This window comes from Protopterus annectens, chromosome 5.part1, assembly GCF_019279795.1.
Source record: "Protopterus annectens isolate FY-2018-M chromosome 5.part1, PAN1.0, whole genome shotgun sequence".
Classification (NCBI taxonomy): domain Eukaryota; kingdom Metazoa; phylum Chordata; order Ceratodontiformes; family Protopteridae; genus Protopterus; species Protopterus annectens.
In genome coordinates, this window is record NC_056736.1 from 442,396,844 (window position 1) to 442,424,481 (window position 27,638).

Genomic DNA, 27,638 nt, shown 5'->3' on the forward strand with positions numbered 1-27,638 from the left:
ACCTCAAATCCTATTGTCATATCAAGATCCCTTGTTCCTGGTACCACCTCCTCTGAGCCCAGAGGGTTTGACTCCAGTGGTTAGTAGCCTGATATCTGCTTTCCAGGTGGAGCTGGTGTCCCCAGCTCTTTGCTCGAAGGTCTTTCAAACTCCTTCCAAGTCTAGACATGCATCTTCTGCCTCTTCCAGGTATTCATGAAGCTTCACTGAGGCCAATATGGACAGTGATGCGGACGTTCCTCGCGGTGCAGATCCACATGGGGTTATTGCCATTGCTGTCCCATCTTTGATTTGAGTGCTGCTCCTCCTATACTGACTCCTTTTCTGATCTGACCCCTGGTTTCAGAATCCCAGATGGTACCAGATAGTCAGTCAGATCCAAGGAAGCTTCCTTCCCCGACTCTGACTATATCTCTGACTAGCACTGCTCCTTTTTTGTCTGATCAGAGGCTTCAGCGCTGACTCTAGACAGTTGATGTGGGCTCCGATTTTGTTAGATGCCTCGCTTCCCCTTGGGGCTTTGGCCTTTGGCCTTCGTCTTGGGTCCAGTTTTGTCGGAAGGCCTCAGATCCATGGGTGGTTCTGCTCTCCCCCCTCTGGTAACTTTGGTTCCACGGGGGGAGAGTGGGGGCTTCCCTGAGCTCGTCTGCCTTCTAGGTTGTAGAAAGGGCTTTCTATAAGTTTCCTCACACCTGGGGTCTGCCCCTTCCTTCATTGGATCTGTGCACTGAGCCCATCATTCTGTTATAGGCCAACTTGTCCCAAGGAGCCTCCAGACTGCTACACCTCAGGGAATCCCTCCATCTTCCGATACCTCCCTGAAACACCCCACTAAGGAGTTCCCACAAAAGTGCTATAAGATTCACATAAGCTCCCCTATGGAGTCCCTCACAGAGGACTGCAGTTTTGATGAGGAAGAAGGATTTCCCCAGTCACCACCTGAGGATGTCTCCTTTGGAGAAATCCTAAAACTCCTCTGGCAGAAAAGTGGATGGTCTGCCCAACCTCCTCCTTGAGGCATCCGTGTTCCTGAAGGCTTTTGAGATGGGCCTATGTCTTGGGTGACTCCCCCGTGGCTGAACTGATAGGCCTGGAAAGAACCTAGCTCAGTCTTCAAGAACCCCGATAGGTTTCCCAGTCCACTGTCTGATTGCATGCGTTGGAATAAAGGTTTTCTTGTAGATGCCATTGTTGCAGCAACCACTAAGGAGGAGCTAGCAGAGATCCGCTATTTATCCATCTAATGAGTCTAGAGTGTTGGACAGACATGGAAAGTGTGTTTACACCTTGGCTCCCTCCTCACTGAGGCCGTTGAACCACTTGGCGCACTTCACCCATCTTCTGAGAGACCTGGTTAAGGAATTATCCAACTCTCTTGCCGAGACAATGGAGAAGGACTTAAAAGGATTCTCCCTAACTGGCTACTCTTTCTTCCCTTGCTAATTCCTCAGTGAGGTTGATTTCACATGTGGCAGAAGGCACCTCTCAAGCAGCTGGTACAGCCGTAGCCATAAGGAGACATGCCTGGATTTGGCTTTGACTTTGCAGAACCATTCAAGGCGCCATTCACTAATGGCCCCTTGGATGGATCCTCCCTTGGATCTTTTGTGAAAGATGCATTAACTCACAATGAGCAAGAAGGAAAGATCTTGTCAGCTGTGGGATCAAGTTTTCTACTCCTTCAGGAACCAACATATGAATAAAAGCCAGTAACTTAAACAAATCCAGTGAATCTTTACAAAAAAACAAAACTTAATCCAACAGTCACTGGAACCATGAACCAAGGTGCTAAAATAAGTAACAAATCCAAAACCGATGTTACAAGTAAAACTCTCCTTCTTGAGGCTTCCTTAGGCATAAAACCATCACAATTTATATCATTAGTTAACTAATCCTGTGACTTCAGACTTGTTTAATTGTTTCAGCATTGGTCTTAAACACTCCCATTTCAGCCTGGGAAAATGAGTCATGAGGTGAAATATCCAATTAAATTTTTCAACTTCAGTGTGGAGTTTCATATCTCCCCAAAGTAGTGTTTCATGTAACACTTTTAATATTAAAAATGTAAAATCATGATCCGTACCCATTTCTTGTTTAGGCATTAGCAACATTTGCTTTCTTAATGTCTGCTAAATGATTTCCAATATGTTCTTTAAATTTTTGGTTAGTGTTTCCAGCTTAGTAAGCTTGACCTGTATTACATCTGACTAAATATATGATTTCTTGTTTGACAATTACCGTAAGTATCCAACTTAAGTCTAACCTTAGTTACAGGATGTATGAAATCACTTGTGAATATTTGCAAAAATTACATCTCCCACATTTAAAAATACCAATTCTTTGTTTTAAATGGCGTTAACACTGGTTTGTTCCTTATAACAAAGTAAATTCTTAATGTTATTACTACGTTTATAACCAAAACTTGGTTTATCTGAAATTAAGCCAATTCAGGAACATCTAGGATATACCAGTATTTTTTCTTAATTTATTCTACATTTTATAGGTCAATATGCCTGCAGTAAAAACCATGTTTGCACGTCCGGGCAGCGCTGGTTAGCTAGAGCAAAATTATTCCCGGCTCCACCAAGTCTCCGCTTCAGTTTTTCCCTTGAAAGTAGTCTAACTCTCAACCTAAGCACTTAAAAAGCATCCTACAGTCCAGCACTTGCTCAGACCTAATAGCAAGCACTGATATACCCTGACACTTGATTGCCCAACAGGGCAAGGCTCATTATTCAGCCCCTCACCAACCAATCGACTAAGTAGCTAACCCTACTATTCAGGCATAACCAAAGGGCAATTTCATGTATACTCTGCAGTCCAGCTGGTGAACCTGGGTATCCTGAGGCAATGTTACAACTGCCTCATGTACACAGACAACCCTCTCTTCCTACTACAAAACATTAACATATGCGAGTGATGCAATTATGTAGCTAAATTGGAGGCTAAGCTCTCTCCACCCAAATCTGGAACAGGCAGTCATAAGATTAACACTTGCACCACACCTACAGCATCACATAGACTAAACCAGCACTGGCAAAAAAATACACACAAATACAAGGAATGATACTTGGCTCTAAATAAAAACCCACAAAAGCATCTGAGACCTCCAAAGCAGACACCCAAAAAACCTGCACCTCCCGTCACAAACCAGACAACACACAAAACACAATCAGTGTGCTGCACAATCACAGCCTTTAAGGTGAAATAACATACCTAACACACTAGTAATAGGCGACTCTATAGTCAGGCACACTGACGCCCCATTCACTAGGCTGGACAAGAAGGTCACTGTTGGCTGCCTGTCGGGAGCCAGAATCCGCCACACAACACAAGCACTCAGGTCACTTCAGAACAAGTACTAACATGACTGTCATTGTTCATGTTGGTGTAAATGACCTGAGACATACCTCCCTGGACTACATGAAGAGACCTGGAAGAGTTCTCTGATCATGTAGCCCAGGTGGGTATAACCCCGAGTTGCATCCTGCTCTTACAAAGAATGATACCGCAGTATAAAGAAAAATGATCAATTTCAACAATTGGCTAAGCTTCTGGTGTCATTCAAAGGGGATCCAGTGTCCGTTAGCCTGGGACGACATGCTCGACAGGCCTCGTTGCTTCGCAAGAGACTGTTTGCACCCGTCAGCCCTAGGCTTTCGAATACTGGCCAAGGCTCTTCTGCCCCCATAGTGCCTTTTTTAGGCAAGGCTCAAAAGTCAAACCCACCTTCGTAAACCGCACAAATAAAAAAAAAAAAAAAAAAAAAAAAAAAGGGTTATGCTACTCAACGCCATGAGTTTAAATCTCAAAATGCACATGCTCGAAGCACTGCTCATTATGGAGAACGTCGACATCTGTGCATTAACTGAAACCTAGTTCAAGGCTCCACAGAGCACCCCAGCACTACCGGGCTACAACTCGTACCACAAATTTCTGCCACAGAACATGGACCAAAACACAAACGGAGGGGGTGTATCCATATTCATCAAGGATATCTACACCTCTAAGTTAGTGGCGCAGCATGATACCTCTGAGATCATCCATGTGCAACTAACATCAGGCAAATCTGCAATGCAAATTGTGGCCTGCTACAGATCACCCTCCATGACCCAGGACCACCACTCTGCCTTTCTGGAGACACTGGAAAACGTGAAGGTCCTACCGAACACCCTGATATTGGGTGATTTTTAATTACCCTACTGTTAACTGGGAAAACTACTCAAGTACAAACTCCCAGGTCCAACGCTTCCTAGAATTTATCAACTCAAATGCCCTGGATCAGCTGGTAAACTCCCCTACCAGAGGTGAAAACATATTGGACCTGGTAGTCACCAACATAGGCCACAGGTGTTCCGCACCGGAGGTCAACCCGTCACTGGTTAGATCAGGCCATAAACTAATCACTCTGGATGTCCACATCACACAACACCCCCAACCAAGGAAACCACAGTGAAAAACTTTTCTATAGCAAACTTCGCCTTAAGACAGAGGTGATAAGTTTCGCAGCCCTCACGGTAAAGGAGTGTTCAAGATGCAGGAACCTTTACAAATGCACTCTAGGAGCACCTACAAGGATGCATGGATCGTGCCATCCGTAGCAAAACCAAGACTCCCTCCCCTAAGAGAGGGAAACCAGTTTGGTGGACCCCTGCCATAAACAAGGCTATACAATAGGAGGAAACTAGTTCAGAAAAAAAGCAAATCCCAAGAAGGAAAGACATCCCTGATCAGTATTAGTAAGAAACTAAGATCCTTCATAAAAATCATCCAAGGCTAACTTCGAAAGAAAAATAGCCAAGGATTCGAAAGATAACCACAAAGCCTTTAGCCCTTTAGCTATGTCAGGAATCTAAGCGGCAACTCGCAGATCTGCCCTGAGCTAGTGCAAAATAGCACAAAATATACTGAACCTACTGATATTGCCAACATCCTGGCAGATAGATTCAGTGCAAACTTCACCCCCCTCTCATCCCCAAAAGTGCCCACAACAATACCGGAAACGTGTATTGTCCCGGAAATCAGATGCACAGGTGAAAACAGCCCTGTCAAAAGCACAGCGCCCATGGGGCCAGATGGGGTCTCGGGCTGCATCTTGCACGAACTAACCCCCCACCTAAACGCACACTGTTCAACCTCAGCCTCTCCACAGGCTATGTGCCCATAGACTGGTGCACAGCAATAGTTATTCTGCTCCACAAAGGAGTCACAACTGACCCTGGTAACTATCACCCCATAAGCCTGACTAGCCTGGTCTGCAAGGCTATGGAGCGCATCATCATGGAACTAATTAACAAAGACATTGGGAACCTCCAAACACTTGACCCCACCCAGTTCAGCTTTAAGGGCAGATCATGCCTACTAAACCTGGTTGACTTCTTTGAGACTGTCACAAAGGCCATAGATGAGGAGAAGGTGGGTCACACAGCCTACCTTGACCTCCCCAAGGCTTTTGACAACATTCCCCACTCGAATTATACAAAAACTCACCAGCCTGAACATAAACCCCTATGTCACGAGATGGGTTGCCAACTGGCTTACAGACAGAGCTCACACTGTAAGAATAGTGTGCTTCAGGTCCAACTCTAAACCAGTCATAAGTGGTGTCCCTCAAGGCTCGGTCCTGGGACCCCCCTACTGTTTGGCATATACTTCTCAGAAGTACAGGCAAACACAGGATGACTATGGCTAACCAAGTTTGCCGATGACTGCAAACTGGGAGCCATAATTGACACTCTTGCTGACACTGACATTCTCCAAAAGGGCCTTACTGAGACGGACACCTGGTGTCAAAGTCATGGTCTCAAGCTAAATGCCAAAAAATGCATAGTCATCCCGTTTGGGAAAAACAAAACACCCATGAATTACTACATAGGTGGCAGCCCCCTTAATTCAGAAGAGGTAATGAGAGATCTGGGGACCCAGGTAGATGGTAATCTTTCCTTTGATATAGTGCCAAGGTAGTTAGGAAATCCTATGTAGCCCATCTAGTTACTAAAGGGTTTGCATCTAGAAATAGAGGTTATAGTCCCCCTCTACTCAGTCATCAGACTCATCATAGAGTACAATGCCCCATTTGGGATGTACCTCACAAGACACCAACAGCTGGAAAGACCACAAAAGTACCTCACCAAGAGGATTACTGGCCTCAAACATATGTCTTATGCAGCCCAACTGGAAAACCTCTGGCTGTACTCAGTGGCATATCGCTTACTCAGAGGTGATCTCTGCCTGACTTACAAAGCCATGTCCAACTCAGAATTGATGGACATGTTCCACGTAAAGAAATCCAAGTCAGTGAGAGCCACTCGCTGTAGTGAGGTAAACCTCGCCACAATAAATAGAACATGCTGGAGGGATAGATTCCTGTCGCAGGGAACTCCCCATGCTTTGGAACAAAATTCCTGACTACATCAGGCAGAGCCCCTCACTAACACTCTTCAAGAGAAACCTTGACGAGTGGATGGGTAACAGAAAATACACCCTTGGGATCACTTCATTGGCTCTTCTTGACAGAGGCTCAGTTAATCAATGGGGCAGCGAAAGCTGATGTGTCAAAATATAGGTGTAGCCAGTATACTTCTGTACTGTTTAACTTCCTGACAAGTAGTATCTAACTTTAGGGTTATAACCCCTCTTTAAAATCTGAGCTCATGTTGTCCATTTGAGCATTCATAAGTGTCTAGTGTGCTCAGTTTTGCCACCCTAAACATTTGATTTTTAGCAGCATTATTGAACATTTGACGATGCATAATGTTTCTGTGTAGGTATGCATTTCTCTTGCAAGGTTCTTTATACAACTTAGTCTTCAGATCCCCTTTCTCATTTTTAAATAAGGTAATAGCAAGGAAATCAATTACATGTGTAGAAACTGTCTTAAACTTGAAAAAATCGTCTGATAGATATCACTTTTCTATATAAATTCATCTACAAAATGTTGATAAAAATAAACACTAGCTAAAAAAGTTTATGGATAAAATTAACTTTCATTCCCAAACATACCTGACTATATTCTGGTATCTGTTAGCTTCAGGAGTGCCCATCGCTCTACCACTTTGCTTAAGTAATTGCTGCTTCTGAAATAAAAACACATTGTTCATTGGCATTGACATTAAGTCACAGAACATTAATATATTGTTGGGTAAGTATTCCGTAACAAATTTATACCAGTGTTATTGGGTTTAGTACATGACCAGTCATATAACTGTTGCAAAAAATGTATCCCTTAATAATAGTGCCTGTATATTCAAAATACTCTGAATTGTCTCTCCAAGAGCTTAAATGTTGCTTCAGTAACCCAGCCTCTAGCCAAAACTATGGGTCTGGGGGGGGGGGGGGGTTCTGTCATTGATTTTTTTGTAGTGTGGGTAATCTATATATAAATGGTATTGGAGTTTCTACATAACAAAATGTAAAAATATCTGTTTTCTTTTCTAAATGCATCTTCTCTAATGTTCTTAAAACATTTACAATAACGTTGCATTCATTCCTAGTAATGTGTTCGTAATCTTCCAATAAAATTTTCATATTTATATAATAGGCAGTCTAATATCACTCCACCTCCTTATCAGCTTTCTTTATCACTATGTTGTCATTTTATTAAAGATGTAACAGCTAATTATTCACCTTTAGCAAGATTATAAAAGTTAACATTATGCTTACTGTATAGTTCATAAATCTCTGAACTGCATGTTCGAATACATTAACTGTTAATACACTGGAATGCTTACACATTTGTTCATGAACTAGTAGATGTACATAACTTCAAGATTGTGTTCTAATAAAATATTTAAATTCAGGTGATGTCTTAGAAATGTCCGAAATTGCAGCCAGAATAAAATTCAAACCCTTCTCTTAAAACACTAAATTTTGTGTGGTGTCAATGAATGTGTGAAGATGAATTTTAAAAATAGTTTTACATTTTTGTTGCTCTGCTGCGGGTCTGCAGGTCAGTGGTCTCTGAGATGAGGTCTTCAGTTGTCTTGAGTGCGTTCTCTGTGGTAGTCACTCTGGCATTGGAAACGGTTCTTCCAATAAAAAAGAAAATTCCACTGGATCCAAAGCTTGGGTGGCATTTGCATCAGTGAAAGTATGGTGCTTGCCTTGATTAATAAAAATGCTATCGCCATTAGCTCTTATCTGAATAACATTTTCTCCATTTGTTTGTAGTATAGTTATTTGGATTATGTTGTATATATGGTAGTTTTCACTTCCACAGTAGGACGTATTTCTTTCCAAGCACTGTGGTTGGTGAAAGGTGTGGAGGTGGAACTAATCCTTTGTGTATCCATAAAACTATTAGTAGAAGGTATATGATTTGAAGCAGTCATTTGTACATCAAGCTTATTTGTATCTGCAGATGTTACATTACCATGTGATTGCATTCACTTCAACTCATTTCACAGTTAATAAATTCGATGTCTGCTAGCTGGTTTATTACATGGTGATAACATCTTTTATCTGTTGCCCAAGAGAACACATCACCTCTTTTGAAATCATTGTCGCATTTTAATTCCTTCATTTTTGTTTCATTTAAATGTTTCTCAAAGCTGACTATACAGTCTTGTGGTTTATGTAATAACTGTGAATGAATATTTAAATCAATTTTGTGAAATTAGTTCCACATGCATTATTTCAGTTTCATGCTGCAAGTCATGTTCAGTTGATTCATTGGAATGAACAACTAAGGTTAACCGATTGTTATCTTCATAGGAGATCAGGATACTTAACTTATGTAGACGCACTGAAGTTGAAGAATTTCATTGGATACTTGACCTTAAGGCTTATATTTTCCCAGGCTTAAATAGGAATGTTTTAAGACCAATGCTAGAGGAATTACATAAGCAAGTCTAAAGTCACATGATTAGTTAACTGATATAAATTGTGACTTTTATGTAGTTTTATGCCTGATGAGGCCTTGAGAAAGGTAAAAGTTTTACTTGCACTATCTGTTTTGGATTTGTGTTTTAGTTTTTTTAGCACCTTGGTAAATGGTTGCAGTGACTTTGTTCTATTAACTTCCCCAGGAACCAACAAGGAGGTAAAAAAACTTGGTTCAGAAAGTCGCAAGGCTCTCTTCAGAACCCATGCAGGGATACTTCCAGTGGCAGAGGGGTAGGTTTCAGTGTCAGTTGCTGCCACAGAGGTGGGGGGGGTGCGCCGAATTGTGGCTCCTGGGAACCTTTCCCTGATAGGCCCTTTCAGCACTGTTGAAGTGCTGCCCAACTGCCCATCTCTGGAGGCAGTCTAGGGTCGTCTGTCCCTGCACCTATATGCCTGGACAAGTATAACAAGCCATACCTGGGTGCTAAACATTATATCCAGAGGCTATTACATTCCCTTTCCCTAACTCCTCCAGGTCCAAGGAGGAAACTCGGACAATACTCCCAGGAGGGAGTACACCCTATAAGAAGTTCAAAAACTTTGGGGAAAAAAGTCATCCAATAGGTCCCAGGTGAACAAAGAGGATTTGGAACTTAGGGGACCTGAAAACTGTTCTGGACCTCACCAGCTTGAATCATTTCATCAAGAAGTCGAAGTTCTGAATGGTTACGGTTCAGTCCATCCTGCCACTTTTATGCAGAGATGTTTGGATGTGCTCCATCTTTAGTACGTGTACTACCCTATCAAGATTGACAAGTGCTCCAGAAGTCATTTGAGCTTTTGGCTTGGAGCCAATCATTACCAGTTCAGGGTGCTGTCCTTTGGACTCACCACAACCCCCCCCCCCCACCCCCACTGGGTGTTTAGCAAATGTTTTACTTGAGGCTAAAAGGATTCCAGGTGTTTCCATATAACTGCACCTAAAAGGCATCTTCTGAAACAATCAAGGGACTATTTAGTGAGAATCTTCAACCACCAGGGCATTGCGATAAACCTAGCAAAATCAAACTTGATACCTGTTCAAAATTTAGAGTTCCTAGGAAAGCGACTGGATTCAGTAACACAAGTGGCCTCCTTACCAATATATTGCACTTTGTCTCCAAGACAAAAATTTTCAAGATGTATTAGATCTCCTGCAACCACTGGGAAAGTTGGTTTTACGGGCTGTATGGTCAGTAGCAAGTGCAATTGTTCTAGTCCCCTTGAGGTTCTTTGAGGTTTCACCAGTGGACCATTGTAATTCAATGGTCCATTTTTGTCACCTGCTGTGTCTACTCCCATAAAACAGTAATTCAGTGGTCCATTTTTGTCACCTGCTGTGTCTACTCCCATAAAACTATCTCAGATGTGCAGGAATCCTCTACAGTGGTGACTGGAATTGCACTCTAGGCAGACCCTTCTGCCTTCCCCCTGCCATAGCCACAGTGGCCACGGATGTTTCCTGGTTGGGGGGGCACTTCCTAAGGATGAGGGTACAAGGCATGTGGTCACCTGCAGAGACCAAACAGTTTCATAAAGATGAGCTGTCCTCAAGTTGCAAGCCTTCCATGACCTTCTCCCTATTGGGACTATTGTGATTCACAGACACGTCAGTAGTCTGGTACATCGACAAACCAGGAGGAACCTGTTTTTACCCATTGTGCAGGGAGGCCGTGAGAGTTTGGGAATGAGCGATATCTTCATGCCTTTTTCTGATTGCAGCGCACATTCTGGGGGTAACCATCATTCTAGCAGACACTCGGGTCAGTCTTGACCCCTTATGAGTGGTCCCACAACCAGTATGTAGCAAACTTCCCAGCTGTTGGGGCCAACCTTGTTGCATCCTCTTTGCCTCTCCCCTGAACTTCAAGTGCAACATGTTTTTCACACTGATCTCTCCCCCTAGTCCACGATTTGCCCCCAGGTCTCCTTTATGCTTACCCCCATTGATCCCAACATTTTTACAGAAAGCCAACATGTTAGGAGTTCCTAATCCTCGCCAGGTGTGGTTTCCCTTTCTTTGGTCTCACCTCAAGTATCTGCTTTGGTTTCTGGATCACGTAGAGGATCTCATCTTACCTGTCAAAGACTGCTTCCCAAGTCTTCATGCCTCAAGCTGACTACATGGTTTCTCTAATTCCAGTAATTGTAAGAAGGTCCAGGCTCGCTCCCTCAGTTCATGACATTATCCTGCCCTTCTGAGGGCTTCCACTAAAAAGGCCTGTGATAGCAAGTGAAAAAGCTTCTCTGTGTGGCAAAGGAAAATATTAATCCTTTCTCAGTATTCACAACAACTGCTATTTTTCTTGCCCCCCCCCACACTCCAAGGAGCTAGTTTCTCTACTGTCAAACTTCAGCTGGCTACTGTATCCAGTTTTCATGCTGGGAAGAGGAACTCCTCCCTTTTTTCTTCCAAGTTATTTAAGGCTTTCAAGAAGGGAGATGTCCTTCAAGAATGCAACTGCAGTCCTTACATATGGGTTGTCCTGCCTCAGGCAGCCCTCGGTCGGCCAGATTCCAAAGTCTGGGTCCGACATCGGCTGATGTCGCCTCCTCCCCGACGTCAGAGCAGCTGGGGTATAAAAGCATCAGCCGACACCATCTTCCCCTGTCTTTTCTTGCCGCGCGGTGCCCGAAGCAGAAGCAGTTCACAAGTGCCGGTCGGTCAGCTCCTGTGTTTTACGTATCCGAAGTCATCAAAAAAGCTAAGTACCCCATTGGGGATCTTTTTCTTGCCTCAGCCGATGTCAGAAAAAACTGAAAAAGTTAATAACTGTTTGTCTTGTGGTAAACAAATACCTCATAAGGATTTCCATTCTTACTGCCTCCCCTGCCTTGGCCCAGACCGTGACGTCTCGGCCTGTGCTGCCTGTGCTCGCTTCAATAAGCGCACCCTCAGGTGCCGGGCAGAGTTTCATGAAGACTTTTTTGGCGACAAATTCTCCTATACCATGCCGTTGGAACAACCGACACCTCATATTTCCAAAAAACGGAAGGACCGGGATCCTCGGCCCGCGACTTCCACCGACACCACGCCAGAAATTACTGCGAGTGCATCGGTCTCTTCTGAGGCGGTTGTTCCACCGCTCCGGACTGACGACACCGCTTTACCGATCACTCCGGCCCCGGAGCCGGTGGTTGATTTCCCTCCAGATTCTGAAGCCCAAGATTTGCCTGAGACCATACCAGTGGACAAGGTTACTCCAGCACGTGGGGCAGCTAGGCCCCCTATGTCTGTCTATCAAGGCCTACACACGTGCTAAGGCTGCTAGCCAGGCTAAGTCTCACCCTCCTAAAGCTCTGCCTCAGCCCACTACTGATAAACAAATGTCTTTAGCTGCAGATTTAATTTCTTTAATCAGAGGCTCCCAGGCCCATCCTGACAGAGGATCTCAGCCACCTTCTGACAAAAGGCCCAGGGTTGAGCATACAGACACACTTTCTTCAGATGAAGCCTCTGGTGACTCTGATCACTCAGATACCCAGGAAGAGTCCTTCCAGGCCTACGAGGATTCAGATGCGGAGGATTCTATCCCCTCTGCCTGTCCTCCTGAGGATATTTCTTTTGGGGAAATTCTCCACTCCATGAGAGAGCACTTTCAGTGGCAAGGCCAGGAATTCTCAGATTCCAGGAAACTGCATCGTACCTTCCTTAAGCTACCCCAGCACAGGCCTTTAGCCATCCCTCCAGTGCTTGATGTTCTGGATGATGTGTACTCAGATTCGAGTGCTTCTCCTGATTCTCTCCCCCCTGCTCCTGTCAAGCCGGACAGATACTACAGGGTTCCTGAAACTCACAAACATTTCTTTAAGGCCCATGCTGTTGATCTAGAAACAATTTCCCAGGGGCCCAAAGGGGTGACAACATCCACGGCCAAGAATCCTTTGCCCTCAGACAGGGAAGCTAGGTCCCTGGAGAGGTGGGGCAAAAAAGTTTATACCTCAACCACACTGGCCATGAGAGCCCTCAATTGCCTTTTTCATATGTTTCAGTATCAGGATTTCTTGATGGATGATTTGCAGGAAAAAGTTAGCCTCTCCTGAGCCTTTAGATAGAAAGGCCTTGCAGGATGTGGTTCACAACACACTGCAGGTTAGCAGTCATTTTCTTCAGTGTGGATATGATGCATTGGAAGCTTCATGTTAAGGCAGCTATGACAGGGGCCGTCATACGTAGACATGCATGGTTAAAAGAACAGCCATTACCAGATCATGTTAAAGCAAAGCTTCTAGATGCACCTCTGGAAAAGCACAAGCTATTTGGTGCTAATGCTCAGGATGTGTTGAAATCAATTGAGGAAACTGCTAAATCAGTGCAAACAGTCAAGGAATTTCCTCCAGGTTCAGCCTCCTAGGTTCAGCAGGAATTGGCCTTCTAAGAACTGGTCCTTTCCGGACACTGACAAGTTTCAAAGGGGAAAAAACAGGCGTGCCCGAGGAAGAGGGCAATACAGAGGCTCCTACAGGGGACGCCAATGGCAACCGGCTAATCAGAGAGGTGGCGCAGGGGCTTCCCCTGCCCCACAGGGACAATCACAATGACTTGCCTTTGACACCGCCGACCAAGGCTCAAAGAGAAGCACCTTTAGGCGGAAAATTATCCTTATTTTCAAAAAATTGGCACATTTTAACAAAGGACAAATGGATTCTGGACATAATAGACCAAGGCTACAGGTTCCACTTCCATACTTTACCAACAAGACAAGGCATGCCAAACCTGCCACAAAATCAAAGGGCAGAGGCATTCAAACAAATTTCAAAGCTGAGACAAATCAAAGCAATAGAAAAGGTTCCTCCTCAGGAACAAGGCCAGGGATTTTACTCAAGACTGTTCCTTGTTCCAAGAAATGAAAAGCAATGGAGACCTATACTGGACTTGTCCGCTCTAAACACTTTTCTCATTGTACCAAAATTCAGAATGCTGACGCTACAGCAACTCCTTCCCATGCTGGGCAAGGGGTCTTGGCTGGTTACTCTGGACCTCAAGGAGGCATACCTGCATGTCCCAATCAGACACAGTTGCAGAAGGTACCTCAGATTTCTTGCAGGGTCAGAGCATTATCGATTCTCAGCATTGCCTTTTGGCTTATCTACTGCGCCCAGAGTATTCACGAAATGCCTGGCATCAGTAATTGCACACTGCAGACTCCAGGGGATACAAATATACCCTTACCTGGACGACTGCCTTATACAAGCGGACAGCAAGCAAGCCTTGACAAAAAACTTGAATTATGTCATTCACTTACTACAGGCTTTGGGATACACAGTCAGCTTACAAAAATCAAGACTACTGCCATCCCAACAAATAACTTTTCTAGGAGCCAAACTAGACACAGAATCACAAATGGCTTACCTCACAGAAGAGAAGCAAGAACAATTACCACATTACTTCAAAAGCCTAGCAATGCTCACCCAGATGACTGCAAGGAAAATCCTGCAGGCCCTGGGTTTCATGGCATCTTGCATTCTACTGATTCCACTGGCAAGGCTACACATGAGAACTACAATGGTACCTAAAAAGTTTATGGTCTCAACACAGCCACAACTTAGAAGCAATTATCCCACTCATCCCATGTCTACAAAGGGAATTTTTGTGGTGGGCCCAAGCGAGCCAGTTAAACAAAGGTATGCCTTTCAACAAGCCTCAAACAAGCCAAACCATTACAACAGACGCCTCAGACCATGGATGGGGGGCGCACATGGAGGGCAGATGTATTCAAGGGCAATGGACTCCACAAGAAGTACATCTGCACATCAATCAAAAAGAGATGTTAGCAGTAATGCATGTAATCGAAGCCTTCGGAAAATATCTTCAGCAAGGTCATCTACTAATAAAGACAGACAACACCACTATTATGTGGTACATAAACAAGCATGGAGGTACTCATTCTTACCCCCTTTGCAGACTAACAATGACTCTTTGGGAAAAATCCCTGAAACTGAACATACAGCTACAATCCCAGTTTGTTCCGGGCAGGGACAATGTTCTAGCGGACAGTCTAAGCAGAAACATCCTGGATCCACACGAATGGATGTTGCATCCAGACATTTTTGCACAAATAACTTCTGCATGGGGGAGGCCGGACGTGGACCTCTTTGCCTCCCACCACAATCATCATCTGAAAAAGTTCTGCTCGAGGTCACACCATCCACAAGCCTGGAAAATAGATGCTCTCTCATTCAGCTGGAACTCTCTAACAATCTATGCATTCCCACCTCTACCATTGATGACCAAGGTGTTACCGAAGATCAAAGCAGAGCAACCGAAAGGCATCTTAATAGCTCCAGATAAGACAGCACTGGTATCCATTACTAAGGAGCATAACTTTCACCAAACCGTGGACCCTGCCTCTATGGTCTCCACTCTTGACTCAGCACAATTACAGGACTGTTCACCCCAATCTGCAAACTCTGCAGCTGACAGCTTGGAGGGTCTCAATTTTTTCTCCCCATATCTATCTCTCCAAGGAAGTTCAACAGATATTATTAGAAGCGCGCAGACCTTCCACCAGAAAAGCTTATTCAGCCAAATGGAAGAGATTCAGCATCTGGAATACCAACAAGGGACAGGATGCATCAGTAATGAGCATCCCACAGATATTGGAATACTTGGCAGACATGCTGCATAATGGACTTTCCTATTCCATAAAAATACACGCTTCAGCAATTTCAGCAAGATACAACACTGATCCACCTGTGTTCTCACATCCTTTGCTAAGACAATTTCTAAGAGGGGTAAAGAATATCAAACCTCCCAGAAAACCACCAGTGCCTGCATGGGATCTCAATTTCGTGTTGGAAAAATTAACTCTTCCTCCTTTTGAACCAGCAGCATCTGCAGAATTGCAATTTCTTTCCTGGAAAACAGTTTTCCTGTTGGCAATAACCTCAGCAAGAACAGGCCCTCATGGCAGTACCTCCATTCCTCATTTTTCATCAGGACAGGGTTTCTTTAAGAACCAGTCCTTCTTTTATGCCAAAAGTGATATCCAGGGTGTCTCTAAATCAAGCAATTCACCTGCCTACTTCCTTCCCCAATCCTCAAAATAAAGGGGAAAAGCTGCTGCACACTTTGGACATTCACAGACAACTACGCTACTACTTGAACAGAACAAAGGCCAACAAAGTCTGACCAACTGTTTGTAGCTTACGCTCCTGGAGTGCAAGGAAAAGCAATTTCCAAACAAACAATTTCAAAATGGATTGGACATTGCATCAGATTCTGTTATTCTTTCCATGGAAAGGGTGTGCCAGCCAATGTCAGACCACACTCCACCAGAGCTACAGCCACATCCACAGCCTTCCTAAGAGGGGTGGCTACAAAGGACATTCTAGAAGCTGCTACATGGAGCTCCGTGCATACATTTTCCAAGCACTACAACCTCACTTTATATTCCAGATCCCGAGCAGGCTTTGCTTCGGCAGTCCTGCAGGGCATTTTAGCTACACCATCCTTATCTTAGAGCCTACCACCCCCAGCTTGGCTATGGTATTCAACCCATATGCAAGGACTGCAGTTGCATTCTTGAAGGACATAGTACAGTTTTGTACCTACCATAAATGTAGATGTCCGATAGATATGCAACTGCAGTCAGGTTTTCCCTCCCTCCTACCCCTCTGTGTATTGGGTCCACTTTCCTCCTTTTATACTTAGCTGGGGATATCTGTTATGGTGTATCTGTTTATTGCTATTGTGTATGTCTGGAATTTTTTATCCAGTTCTAATTTTAGCCTTCCTTGGAGGGCACCTGGCATCTGGGGCAAGAAACACTGAGGAAGATGGCGTCGGCTGATGCTTTTATACCCCAGCCGCTCTAACGTCGGGGAGGAGGCTACATCAGCCGACGTCGGAACCAGACTTTGGAATCCGGCAGGACAACCCATATGTAAGGACTGCAGTTGCATATCTATCGGACATCTACATTTATGGTAGGTACAAAACTGTACTTTTTTCATCTTGAACCTCCAGTGAAAGATCATTCTCCCCGTTGGGATGTCATGGTGGTTACTGCAAGGCCTTACTCATAAGCCTTTTGAACCAATAGATTCTTGACATTTTTCACAGGGTATCCTTAAGAACAAATCCTTCATTCATGCCTAAGGTGGCCACAGAGTCTAACATTAACCATTCCATTAATTTGCCAGTTTTCTTCCCCAGTTTTCCGAACAAAGGTGAATACCTTTTACATCTCCTGGATGTTCAGACTATTACATTTCTACCTCCACAAAACAAAAATCATAGGAAGTCCGATCAGCTGTTTGCCTCCTCAGCAAACTGGTCAGGGAAGCCAGTTTCAACAATCACTTTAGCTAAATGGATAACAACTGCATTTCATTCATTTATTCTGAGAGACGTATAGACATGCCCTTCTCTCCCAAGGCTCATTCCAGTAGGACTATGGCTACTTCATCTGCCTTCTCTTCCAGAGCCTTTATTGATGGTGTGTGCTGCAGCCACTTGGTCTGACTCGTACCATTGTTTTACATTACAAACTAGATATTGTTTCTGGGAGCAGGGCATCCTGTGGCTTGACTGTGCTCCGGCATTTCCATCCAGGATTTCCTTAGCTGGGGACTTTGACTCAAGTGAGGAGGAATGAAAGGGACAAGATTTAGAAGTTATGTACTTATCATAACTAGGCATCTGTGTTGTCAATTTTCATTCCTTCTCACTTCCCTCCCATCCATCCTTCGGCTTGGTGCCTTTGTGAAGTGCTTGGAAGAATTTGGAACCAATGGGTTCCAGGTTTGAGCATCAGATTCATTTCTCTATAGTTGTGGTAACTTCCCTTAGTTATAGGGCAGCAAACTCTATCTGGGGAGTTGAGGAAGGTATGGTGCATCATAGGTAGAGGGAGGAGCTCGAGACTCTGTTCCTTAGTCTTGGAAAGAGGCCAAGTTGGATCTGATATCGGATCCAAGACCCATTAGTGTAAGGAGGAATGAAAATGGACAACACAGATACCTAGTTATGGTAAATATATAACTTCTAATTCCCAAGTCTCGTACCATCTAAACAAGATCTGCTTGCACTCAATGTATTGCACATTGTTAGCATATTTTATTCTTATCAAGAATAAAGGCCTACTGTAATATGGCTACATTTCAAGACTTGTGCAAAGAGAATACTGTTTGTCTTACAAACTACATGTAAATGAAACCTGATATTACAGTTCCTCCTGCGATACGTGAACACATCTATTTTTGTGGTAACTTTAAAATGTGAAATATAAAATGAAGACACAAGGCCTCAGGCCTATGTAAGGTCTGTTCTAACTGTATTTATGTAGGGTTTATTCCATAAATATTGTCTCCAAATGTTCCTGTCCTCCTGGAGGACTGGGTTAGAATTATAATTAATGTAGGGTTTATTCCATAAATATTGTCTCCAAATGTTCCTGTCCTCCTGGAGGACTGGGTTAGAATTATAATTAATTCTTTCAGTAGTGGGTATATGGCCTTAGGATGTATTATTTACTCAATGTTTATTTTAGTCATGTTTTCATGTAAACCATGCAAACTTTATCTGAAGTGTTGCAGTGGAGTGTAGAGGATTATGGGTAGGGGAGGAGTCTGAACACTGGACCAAAGTCTCCCTAGCTAGTGCAGTGGTTGTATCCTTTTCGGATCTGACGACCCACAGATCGAAGAATAGATAACCTGAAACGGTCATTATGGTGAGTACATAACTTTCATTTTAGTCTCTTCCCACATAGCTATAGCTGCCATAACCAAATCATTTAAAAATATTTAACCTTCTCCTAGATGCAATTTTATCATGTCCCCATAAATGTGGGTATTGCTGAGCCAATTGACATGTGAGTACATAATTTATAGCTATAGCCTTTGTTGTTTTTAATTTTATATACCGAAATACCCCAAACCATCTCAGAATGTTCCACAACACTGATGTCCTCCTCTGGTTATATCTGGTACAAAATATCTGCAAGTAAAGCCATTTTTTCTTGAATACTGTGCCATTTTGTACCCTTGAATTTGAGTCCCTTATTTTCTTTGCCAGTGGTTCTTAATATAACACAAATAGAGGAAAGACGACACCCCTGCCCAGTACATGTGTTCAGAGACAGCTTGTCAGAGGGGAGCCCTCCCACTTTGATTTTTTCCCTCCAACAGAGGTGTAATTGCAGAGTGCTAAAGGGAAAATAAGGGATTACTTTGATAATATGCATAAGTTTAGAAAGATTGCTGTTAAGCACCTGTTTTTTGAAAGCTGTAGAGAACAAAAACTTTTGGCACAAAGACTTAGAAAGTAAAAACGGTTGTTGGCAGACTTGGGGAGCCTATAATAAAAATTTTTATGAAAATTTGTATAAAGCAGAGATGGGGAAATTTTAAGAAAAAACACAAAGGGAAATATTTATGGAAGACTTAAATATGCCAAGGTTAGAGGTAGATGAGGCTCAACTAGCAGTTAAGATAGGAGAAAATGTTGCTGTCACTTCACAACCTGTTACCTCTTCCTTGTTTAAGTTCCTTGGTAACACCAGGTTTAAAGTATGCTTAAAATATGTTTAGCACATCTTCATTCATCCAGATTTCGGACATTTAAGGTTTTGTGTCTTGATCACATTATCAGTTTTCTGCTTTACCCTTTGGGCTTTCCACTGTACCAAGAGTGTTCACAAAGTGTCTAGCTCGAGTTGTAGCTAATTCTAGGCTACAGAGTATTTTCATATTTAGACAGTTTGCTTATGTTTGCAGACTCAGTTTCAAAGTGTCATTAATCTTTCACTGGGGTGAAAGATCTTACACAAGCTGGAATTCCATGAGAATATTCAAAAGTAGTTGTTTTACTCGATCACTCATGGTTGTTACTGGGGTGTCTGCTAGATACCTTGGTTCAAAGAGCTGTTCTTTCACTGGAGAAAAGATGCACATTTAGATCAGATTCTAGGGTTTTCCCTTTGACTTTGGTCGCTGCAAGGAAATACTTCAGGATTTTGTCTTATGGTTTCTATGATTGTCGATGCCCCTGGCAAGATTCCACATGAGAAAGATAGTAATACCTGAAGTCTCTCCAGATCCAGCACCCACTATCTTTTCAAATCTCAGTTCTAGGATTTAGCAGAAAAGTCACCTGGATGATACGAATATCCCTAAATCCAGGACCCATTGCTCCAAAGTAGTCGGCCAGCCTAAACGCACATCTGCTTGAGAAACAATTTCAGGAGGGATAAAAATGCAAATTTGGGATACTAAAGACAGACTGTGCCACAATAAATGTAAAAAAGATTGTCTAAAGTACTTAACTCTGCATTATCATTGCTCTCCTGGACCACTTCATGTCATTGCAGACAGTACTACAGTCATGTGGTGCATAAAAAAGCAAAGGAAAACTGGGTCTTACCCATTTTAATGACTATTGATCCAGCTTTGGCATTTGATGCAGACCAATTACTGTAATTCAGAGACTGTGACACCAGTTCTAGATCTTTTCCGGTCCCTGCATACATCTGACATCCCTTTTCGTAAGCAGTCTTTGCAGACATCTCGCACAAACTGGCTTTGAGCAAACTCTACCCCGGGCCTTGGACTGCTTGGGTATGCTCACAAAATGCTTTAACCACATTTACTCATCATAATACAGTGGTGGTGCAGCGATAGCGTTGTTGCCTCATAGCAAGAGGCTCTCCCATTCGATTCTCGGCTGGAGTGCCTTCTGTGTTGAGTCTGCATGTCCTCCCCGTGGTTGGGTGGGTGTTCAAAAGATATGCGTAAATGGGCGTGCCTTCATTGAAGGTTTAACGTCGAGCTGGCACCTCTGTTCGTGAAAATCTACTGCCAATCATTAGCGGTCTGGAGTTCCGCTGTGGTGACTCCAAACCGGGAAAAGCCGAAAGACAAAACTCTTCATACTCTGCCCAGTGTGCCCTTGTTACTGAGGTGTCCAGATTGGTGGCCATTTCCACAGATTAAATATTTTGAAACTCTGTGGATAAAGTGGTATCGGAGTTTAATTTAAGCAAAACTGTCAAGCTTCCAGTTTTCTTTCCTAAACCTATAATTGGGGGAGAGGGGATTCTAAATAACTTAAATGTACACAGAAAACTCTGGTACTGTCTTGACATAACTAAATCTTTCAGATCTTCGGATCAGTTAATTTCATGTGAAGGAAAAAGGGACAGCTTGTGTCAAAACATACCATTTCCAAATATTTGTCTAAGGCTATTACCATTTGTCACAACAAAACCCTTCTAGGCAGGGTCCATGGCCCACTCTTCCAGGACCTTGGCTTCATCTACAGCTTTTTGGAAAGGGTTTGATTTCTAGAAGTGTTGTAAAAGCTGCAAAGTGGTCCTCTGTATATATGTTTAGAAAGCATTGTTTGATTACTACTTTAGGTGTAAATAGGCTTTTGCAAGAGACATTTTCCAGGAGCTCTTGGAGTCCCGTCCTTCTACCTCCCTTTATGTACTTGACTAGGGGGAGTCTACCTATATATCTAAGGCTACTACAGCAGTGATAAATATTGTGAACATAGTGCAGTTGTGTAAGTAAACGGTAGATGTTATAATGGTCACTGTTGCAGTAGCTACTCCTTCCCTCTGTTTATGCCAGGGTGTACATTTTTTTTGTTCTTAGCATTGACCTTTCAGGTTCAGCTTCCCTCTCTGTTGGCAGGAAAGCTCTAAATTGCTTGGCACCCAAACTTGTCTTTTAGTCCGCTCTGAGATGCCAGTTTGGGCACATTAAAAGTGCCTTACAGCTTAGGAAACTTGTGTCTTTTGCAGGATATTACCCATATAACAGTCTACTGTAGCCATGATCATTCAAACCATCTACTGTTAAGGTAAGTTTACTTGCGCAGCTGTACTTTCCACCTTTCCTAAGCCAGCAACCATCTAGAGAGGGATCATTGGTCAAAGGATTGTAGATAAGAGGTGGTGTTTGGCTTGGGATGGTGTGACGTACAAGCTGACAGAATTTTGCTGGCTCTGAATCCTGTAAGGAGGTAAACCACAGTCAACATGTTACTAATGAGTGCTGAATTTCCCTGAGAGTAGTAGTCATATCACACTTGTCTTTGGGAAGTCTTTTTTAGTTACTATCCCACCGTCTTTTATTTTGGATGGCTGTTTCTTCACAGATTGGTTGTTTTGACAAGTTTATAATTTTATATTGTTTTGCACATTATGTAAAGTTTCATTCAAACAGAACTTTTGAGTGTGGGGTTATTGTGCTCTGTTATCTGATGTGACGCTATACCATGCATCCAGAGCTGGAGAATAAAAGTATCCCACACAAATCAACTGTGATAAGAATTTCTTGTGTATTTGAGTACTTTTCACGTTTGTAATATTCTTGGCTAAGAACTATTATGGACTTTTAGTCGTACTTGCATTTTTGAGCACATCTGCTTACGGTGATTGTTTTATTACAGAAAGAAGATTGGTACAGAGTGAACTGGTGTTTGAACTGGTTAGCCAGGAAAGCAGGTGAGAGCAAACAAACAGCTGGCCTAATGAGAGGGGCAAGGGCGTAACATGTCTTAAGCCTGAGATTGTTTATTTTAGCCGGGCCATTAGCTGCATTATGAAAAATACTTCCCTTTTCTCATCCTTGGTATTAACAGGCAACAGTGGTCTGTAGTCCTGTCTCGCCTTCATTCTTACATATGGATTCAGTGCTGATCCTCATCTCTGATTTGGCCAATTACAAAGCTCAAAGTCTCAGTTGGCTCGTGGCAAGGTAGGTATCCCATAGTGCACTAGTAAGAATCCCCAGATCTCGTTTGCTGCGTCTACGAGTTCAGAAATGCTTCTTGCTTGGCCGTGGCCAAGTTGCATATATTTAATTATTATAGTCTTATTGATATTTTTCTACTCCTAAGACAGTTTTTAGTTTGCATAGTCTTAGTAATATTTTTTTCATAGTTAGTAAATAGTGTGTTTTGCTAATTTTCCGTAGTTATTGCTGAGAACTTGGCCGTTCTAGGCCTGTTTGTTTTTTGTTCTCAGAGTAGTATCCTTCTGTGTGCTGATTTTTCACAGTTTCCTATTAATGTAGGTCCATGTTTGGGTTAGGACCTTGTTCTTTCTTGTTTTCAATAGAATAGTATATTGTGTGCAGTGTCGTTTACTATTATTGTCTAGTTTTTGCCTGCTGTTTAAAATTTACAGTTTGTGGTATTTTCTGACTTTGCTTCTTCCTGTTTCCCGCAGCTAGGTCCGTTTAAGTTAGAGGGCCTAGTCCTCTAACTTTTCTGTGCTTTTTTCCTCAACAGGGCTAGGCCCGTTAGTTGGAGGACCTAGTCCTCATTTGTGTCTGTGTAAATTTTTTTGATTTTTTTTTTTTTCTTGAAGGGCGAGGTCCATTTAAGTTGGAGGACCTTGTCCTCTCTTCTGTCTTATAGAACTTCCATTTGTACTAAGCCATGTCTGAGTCCAAAGATCATAAACCTTTGGGTTTTAAAAAGTGCCTTAAGTGCTCCCAAAAAATGTCAATTACTGATGGGCATAGTAATTGCTTTTACTGTCTCAGAGCCTTTCACCTACAGGAAACTTGTTCTTTCTGTTCCTGTCTTGGAGAACTCTGGAGCTGAAGAAGTAAGAACAAATTAATACTGAAAGATCATCTCCTTAAGCCTTCCTTCGTGGAGGATTTAGCCAGCTCTTCTTCATCCTCCAAGTCTCACTCCTCAAAGAAAGAAAAGTTGAAGTCGGCAAAGAGACATTCTCCTGCACACAGACTGTTTTGTCTGAACCTCCTCAGAAAACTTTAAAATAAGCCTTCTACCTCTTTGGCTCCACTGTCCTCTGAGCCAGTCGCGGTTGTCGATGTTGCCACTGCAGTGTCTGCCCCAAGTATTTCGGAGCAGACTACTGAAAAATTGCATCGGAGCAGGTCCATAAAGCTATTGTCTGTCTCCCCAACTTTACAATCTCCCATTTTACAGAGATCTAGGTCGCCTACCCTGTTTTCCGGATCCTCCAAAAGCCTTTCGGAAGAGGATGTAGAGAGAGTAGTGCTTAGACTTTTGAAGTCATCTGCTTCACCAAAATTGTTGCTGGCTCCAACCCAGTCTGTTCTGGAGCCATCTAAGACCATTCTCCCTGTTGCTGTTCCTTCTAGCCATGTTGGTCCTTCGGAGCCGGAGATTTCAGTGTCGCTGCTTGTGGAAACCTTGGTTCCAGCACCCCTTGTGGCCATCTCGGAGCAGAGTTAGGCTCCGACACCTTCGGTGCCGTCCTTGGTGTCTAGGAGCCGAAGCTCATCAGTTGGCCCAGCCAGGGGTGCTTGAACCTGAACCTCTTCAGTGCCGAGCCTACCTATTGGTGAGTCTGCTAGGTTGAGCTCGGACCCTACATCCATCTCGGAGCCGATTACTTTGGAGCCGAGGGCTTACCTCAGTTTCCTCTGAACCGCGGCTGTCCTCTGAGCCGGAGAGATCTGCGTTCGAGATAAGCATGCTGTCCCGGTCGTCAGCTCTGCACAAGGGTACCGATACTCTTCCCCCTCAAGCACTGACCTCTGTCTCGGCACTCTCTCTCTCTCTCTCGAAAGCAGAGACCCACAGCCTCAGGAGCCCCCGTTGGGTGGCCCCCAGTCTTCCGTGACCTTCCCAGAATACCCTTCTGAGGAGCCCCCTTGAAAGAGGACATGCAAGAGGAAGCATGTAGACTCCCCGGATGAGTCCATCACCTCAGCCACTGACCTCAGGGAGTCAGAAGGGTCCCCTAGGTCTTCCTCGGATATCTCCTTTGTAGATATGAGATCCTAAAGCAGAGAGGTGGTTTGGCCCACTGTCACCCCTTCTGATGAGTCAGTGTACCTGAAGGCTTTTAGGTCTCGACCTTCAGCCTCTTGGGTGTCTCCACCTTTTGATGAACTCCTTGGACCTAGTTAAAGAAGGAACTAGACTAGACTTCTACATCTGTCCATCCACCGAACAAGGTGTCTCAACCGATGGATAGATGCAGGAAGCTGATCTTCTCTTCAGCGGTTTTTACTCTGATCACTGAATTACTTCACACATTTTACTAGGCTTCAAAGAGATCTCCTAAAGGAGTTAGGAGATGCTCTTCAAGGTACATCAACTGAAGGAGTCTCTGAGAAAATTACTGCTCAGTTGTCCACCTTAAACTCCATTGTAAACTCCTGCATGAGACTGATCCTCCTATGCAACAGATGAAGCGAGTAGGACAGTGGGTTCAGGTGTTTCCCTTAGGAGACTGTCCTGGATGCGCTTATGTAATTTTGTGAAGCCCTTCAAATCTACTTTTACCAAAACCCCCTTCGATTGTTCCTCTTTGTTTGGACCAAAGGTAAGATACACTCACCACCAAAGGTAAGATACACTCACCAGGTGCGAACAGGAAGGGAAAATTCTCTTCCGTGGGAGTATGTTTTACCGTCCCTTCTAGACCGTACCCCAAGGGTCAGAGAGGTGGGAAAATGTGGTTCAAGAAATCCCAAAGATTTTTCCTGGATGCACAGGGTGATTCCTCCTTCAGAGGCAGGGGAGGAGGAGCTAATGGTAGACGTCACCCTAGGGGGGGGGGGGGCTCTGCAAAACCAGGGTGGCCGCGATTCCTTTCATGGCTGCCCCCATCAGCGCTTCTTTGGAGCCAGTACAGGATCGCTTATCTTTTTATCCAGAAGCCTGGCTCAACAGCACCAAAAGACAAGGTGGGTACAAAGAATAATCACCAAAGGATACTCCATACCCTTCTTTCTCCCACCCCACCCCACACCCCCAAGAAGATCCCAGATGTTCCACCCAATCACAGGGATCAAGCAACCGTAGACGTTCAAAAGTTGCTTTCAAAGAGTCATCCAAACCATCCCCGCAGACCAGATAGGATTCGGAACTTACTCCAGATTATTTTTAGTGTCAACACGAACAGGGGACTGTAGGCCCATTTTGGACCTCAGCAAACTAAACGAATCAGTAATGAAGCCCAAGTTCCGAATGGTAACCCTGCAAGTCTATACTCCCTCTATTAGGGAAAGGTAATTGAATGTGCTCCATAGACCTCCAAGATGCATACTACCACATCAAAATGGACAGAGCATTGAGGAGTCATCTATGCTTCTGGCTGGGAGCCAGTCATTACCAATTCCGTGCTCTGCCCTTTGGTCTCACAACAGCCCCAGGGTGTTCACCAAATGCATGGCATTAGTGACAGCTCACTTGAGACGTTGTGGATTCCAAATGTTTCTGTACCTGGATGACTGGCTCCTGACCGCCACCACCAGGCACCGACTCCTTCAAGCCAGGGATTCAACCATCCAGCTCTGAACCCAGCTAGGAATTACGATAAATTGTGAAAAGTCTGCCTTGTCACCCTATCAATTTGTGACTTTTATAGGCGCAGGCTTATCTTCATGCAGACAGATTTCAAAATCTCAGACAACAGATGTACAGCTTACTTCCTCAAAGTGTCAAGACCAGGACAGTGCTGAAACTTTTAGGGACCATGGCTTCTACCATAACTCTAGTTCTACTAGCCAGATTGCATATGCAAATCCTTCAATGACTACTTTTTCCCCAGTGGTCTCCAACAGCTGCCCCTGTCTCATATTCTCATAATGGAATCTTGCAAAGAGGGCCTTCATTGGTGAATTCAGCCCGATCAACTGACAGGAACATCCTTCCTTGCCAGCCTGTTGCTACTGTGACCCCGGATGCTTCCCAGATAGGGTGGGAGGGGGCATTATCTAGGCAGGACTGTCCAAGGCACATGGCAAGATCACAAAGCTCACCAGTATATCAATGTCCTAAAGATGAGAGCAGTGCTACTAGCATTGCAAGCATTTCATGACTTTCTTCTAGGGATGATAGCAAATCCAATCAGACAATATGTCCGTGGTATGGTATCTAAACAAGCAAGGAGGAACCAAATCTTACCCCCTATGTCGAGAGGCTGTTGGTGTTTGGCAGTGGGTGATATCTTCCCAGCGTTTTCTAGTAGCAACACATATCCTGGGGACAATCAGTGTGATGGCCGACAAGCTCAGCAGGGGCAGTCTTGATGCCGCATGAGTGGTCTCTGAATCAGAAAGTAGCGGAACAGATTTTCCGCTAATGGGGGACAGCCTTTCTGTAATCTGTTTGCCAGTCCAGTCAGCGCCAAATGCAGCAGCTACTTCTCCCTTATCCTCCTTCTGGGGGAGTCGCCGTGAGACGCACTTGTTTTCAATTGGCCTCTGGGACTTCTTTATGCATTTCCCCCCTTTCCGCTCATATCAAAAGTGATCCAGAAAGCTAAGCCCTTGGGAAGCAAAATGTTTCTGATCACTCCTTACTGGCTTCATCAGATTTGGTTCCCCTTTCTTGGGCCTCATCTCCTAGATGACTCGTGGACTCTGGACCCAGTTCCAGACCTCTTGACACACGTCAGGCTCTCTTCACCCCTGCCTCCACACCCTCAACTTGACAGCGTGGCTGCTCCACTTCCATCCCTAGTCAGGCTTCATGATTTTTCACCTGCAGGGACCCATATCCTTGAGTCGTCCCACAAACCTTCCACAAGGAAGTTATACGCTAGCAAATGGAGAAGATTTTCTGTATGGGCAAGAGAGGAAAAATGTAGATCCTTACACAGCATCCATCCCCTTGGTGTTAGAATTCCTAACTGAACTTTTCCATCAGGGATCAGCTGCTGCTACAATTAAAGTTCAACTGGCAGCGATATCAAATTTTAATTTGGGACCACATGAGCCTAATCTGATGGCTGACAGATTATGTAAAACCTTCCTTAAAGTTACTACCTTGCTGAGACCTTCTTTTCAGGAACTTGCATCTCCTTGGG

At 43.9% G+C, this 27,638-nt stretch overlaps 1 protein-coding gene across 4 annotated transcripts in view; it reads left to right on the forward strand.

The window, feature by feature from the left end:
• The window catches only part of MAEL (maelstrom spermatogenic transposon silencer), a 699,006-nt gene that overhangs the window by 455,080 nt on the left and 216,288 nt on the right, over nt 1-27,638 (forward strand). For all 4 annotated transcript variants that reach the window (XM_044073092.1, XM_044073091.1, XM_044073094.1 and 1 more), the window contains one exon: nt 22,265-22,319. In XM_044073092.1, the coding sequence (XP_043929027.1) occupies nt 22,265-22,319 (55 nt within the window). The remainder of the gene's footprint in view (nt 1-22,264; nt 22,320-27,638) is intronic.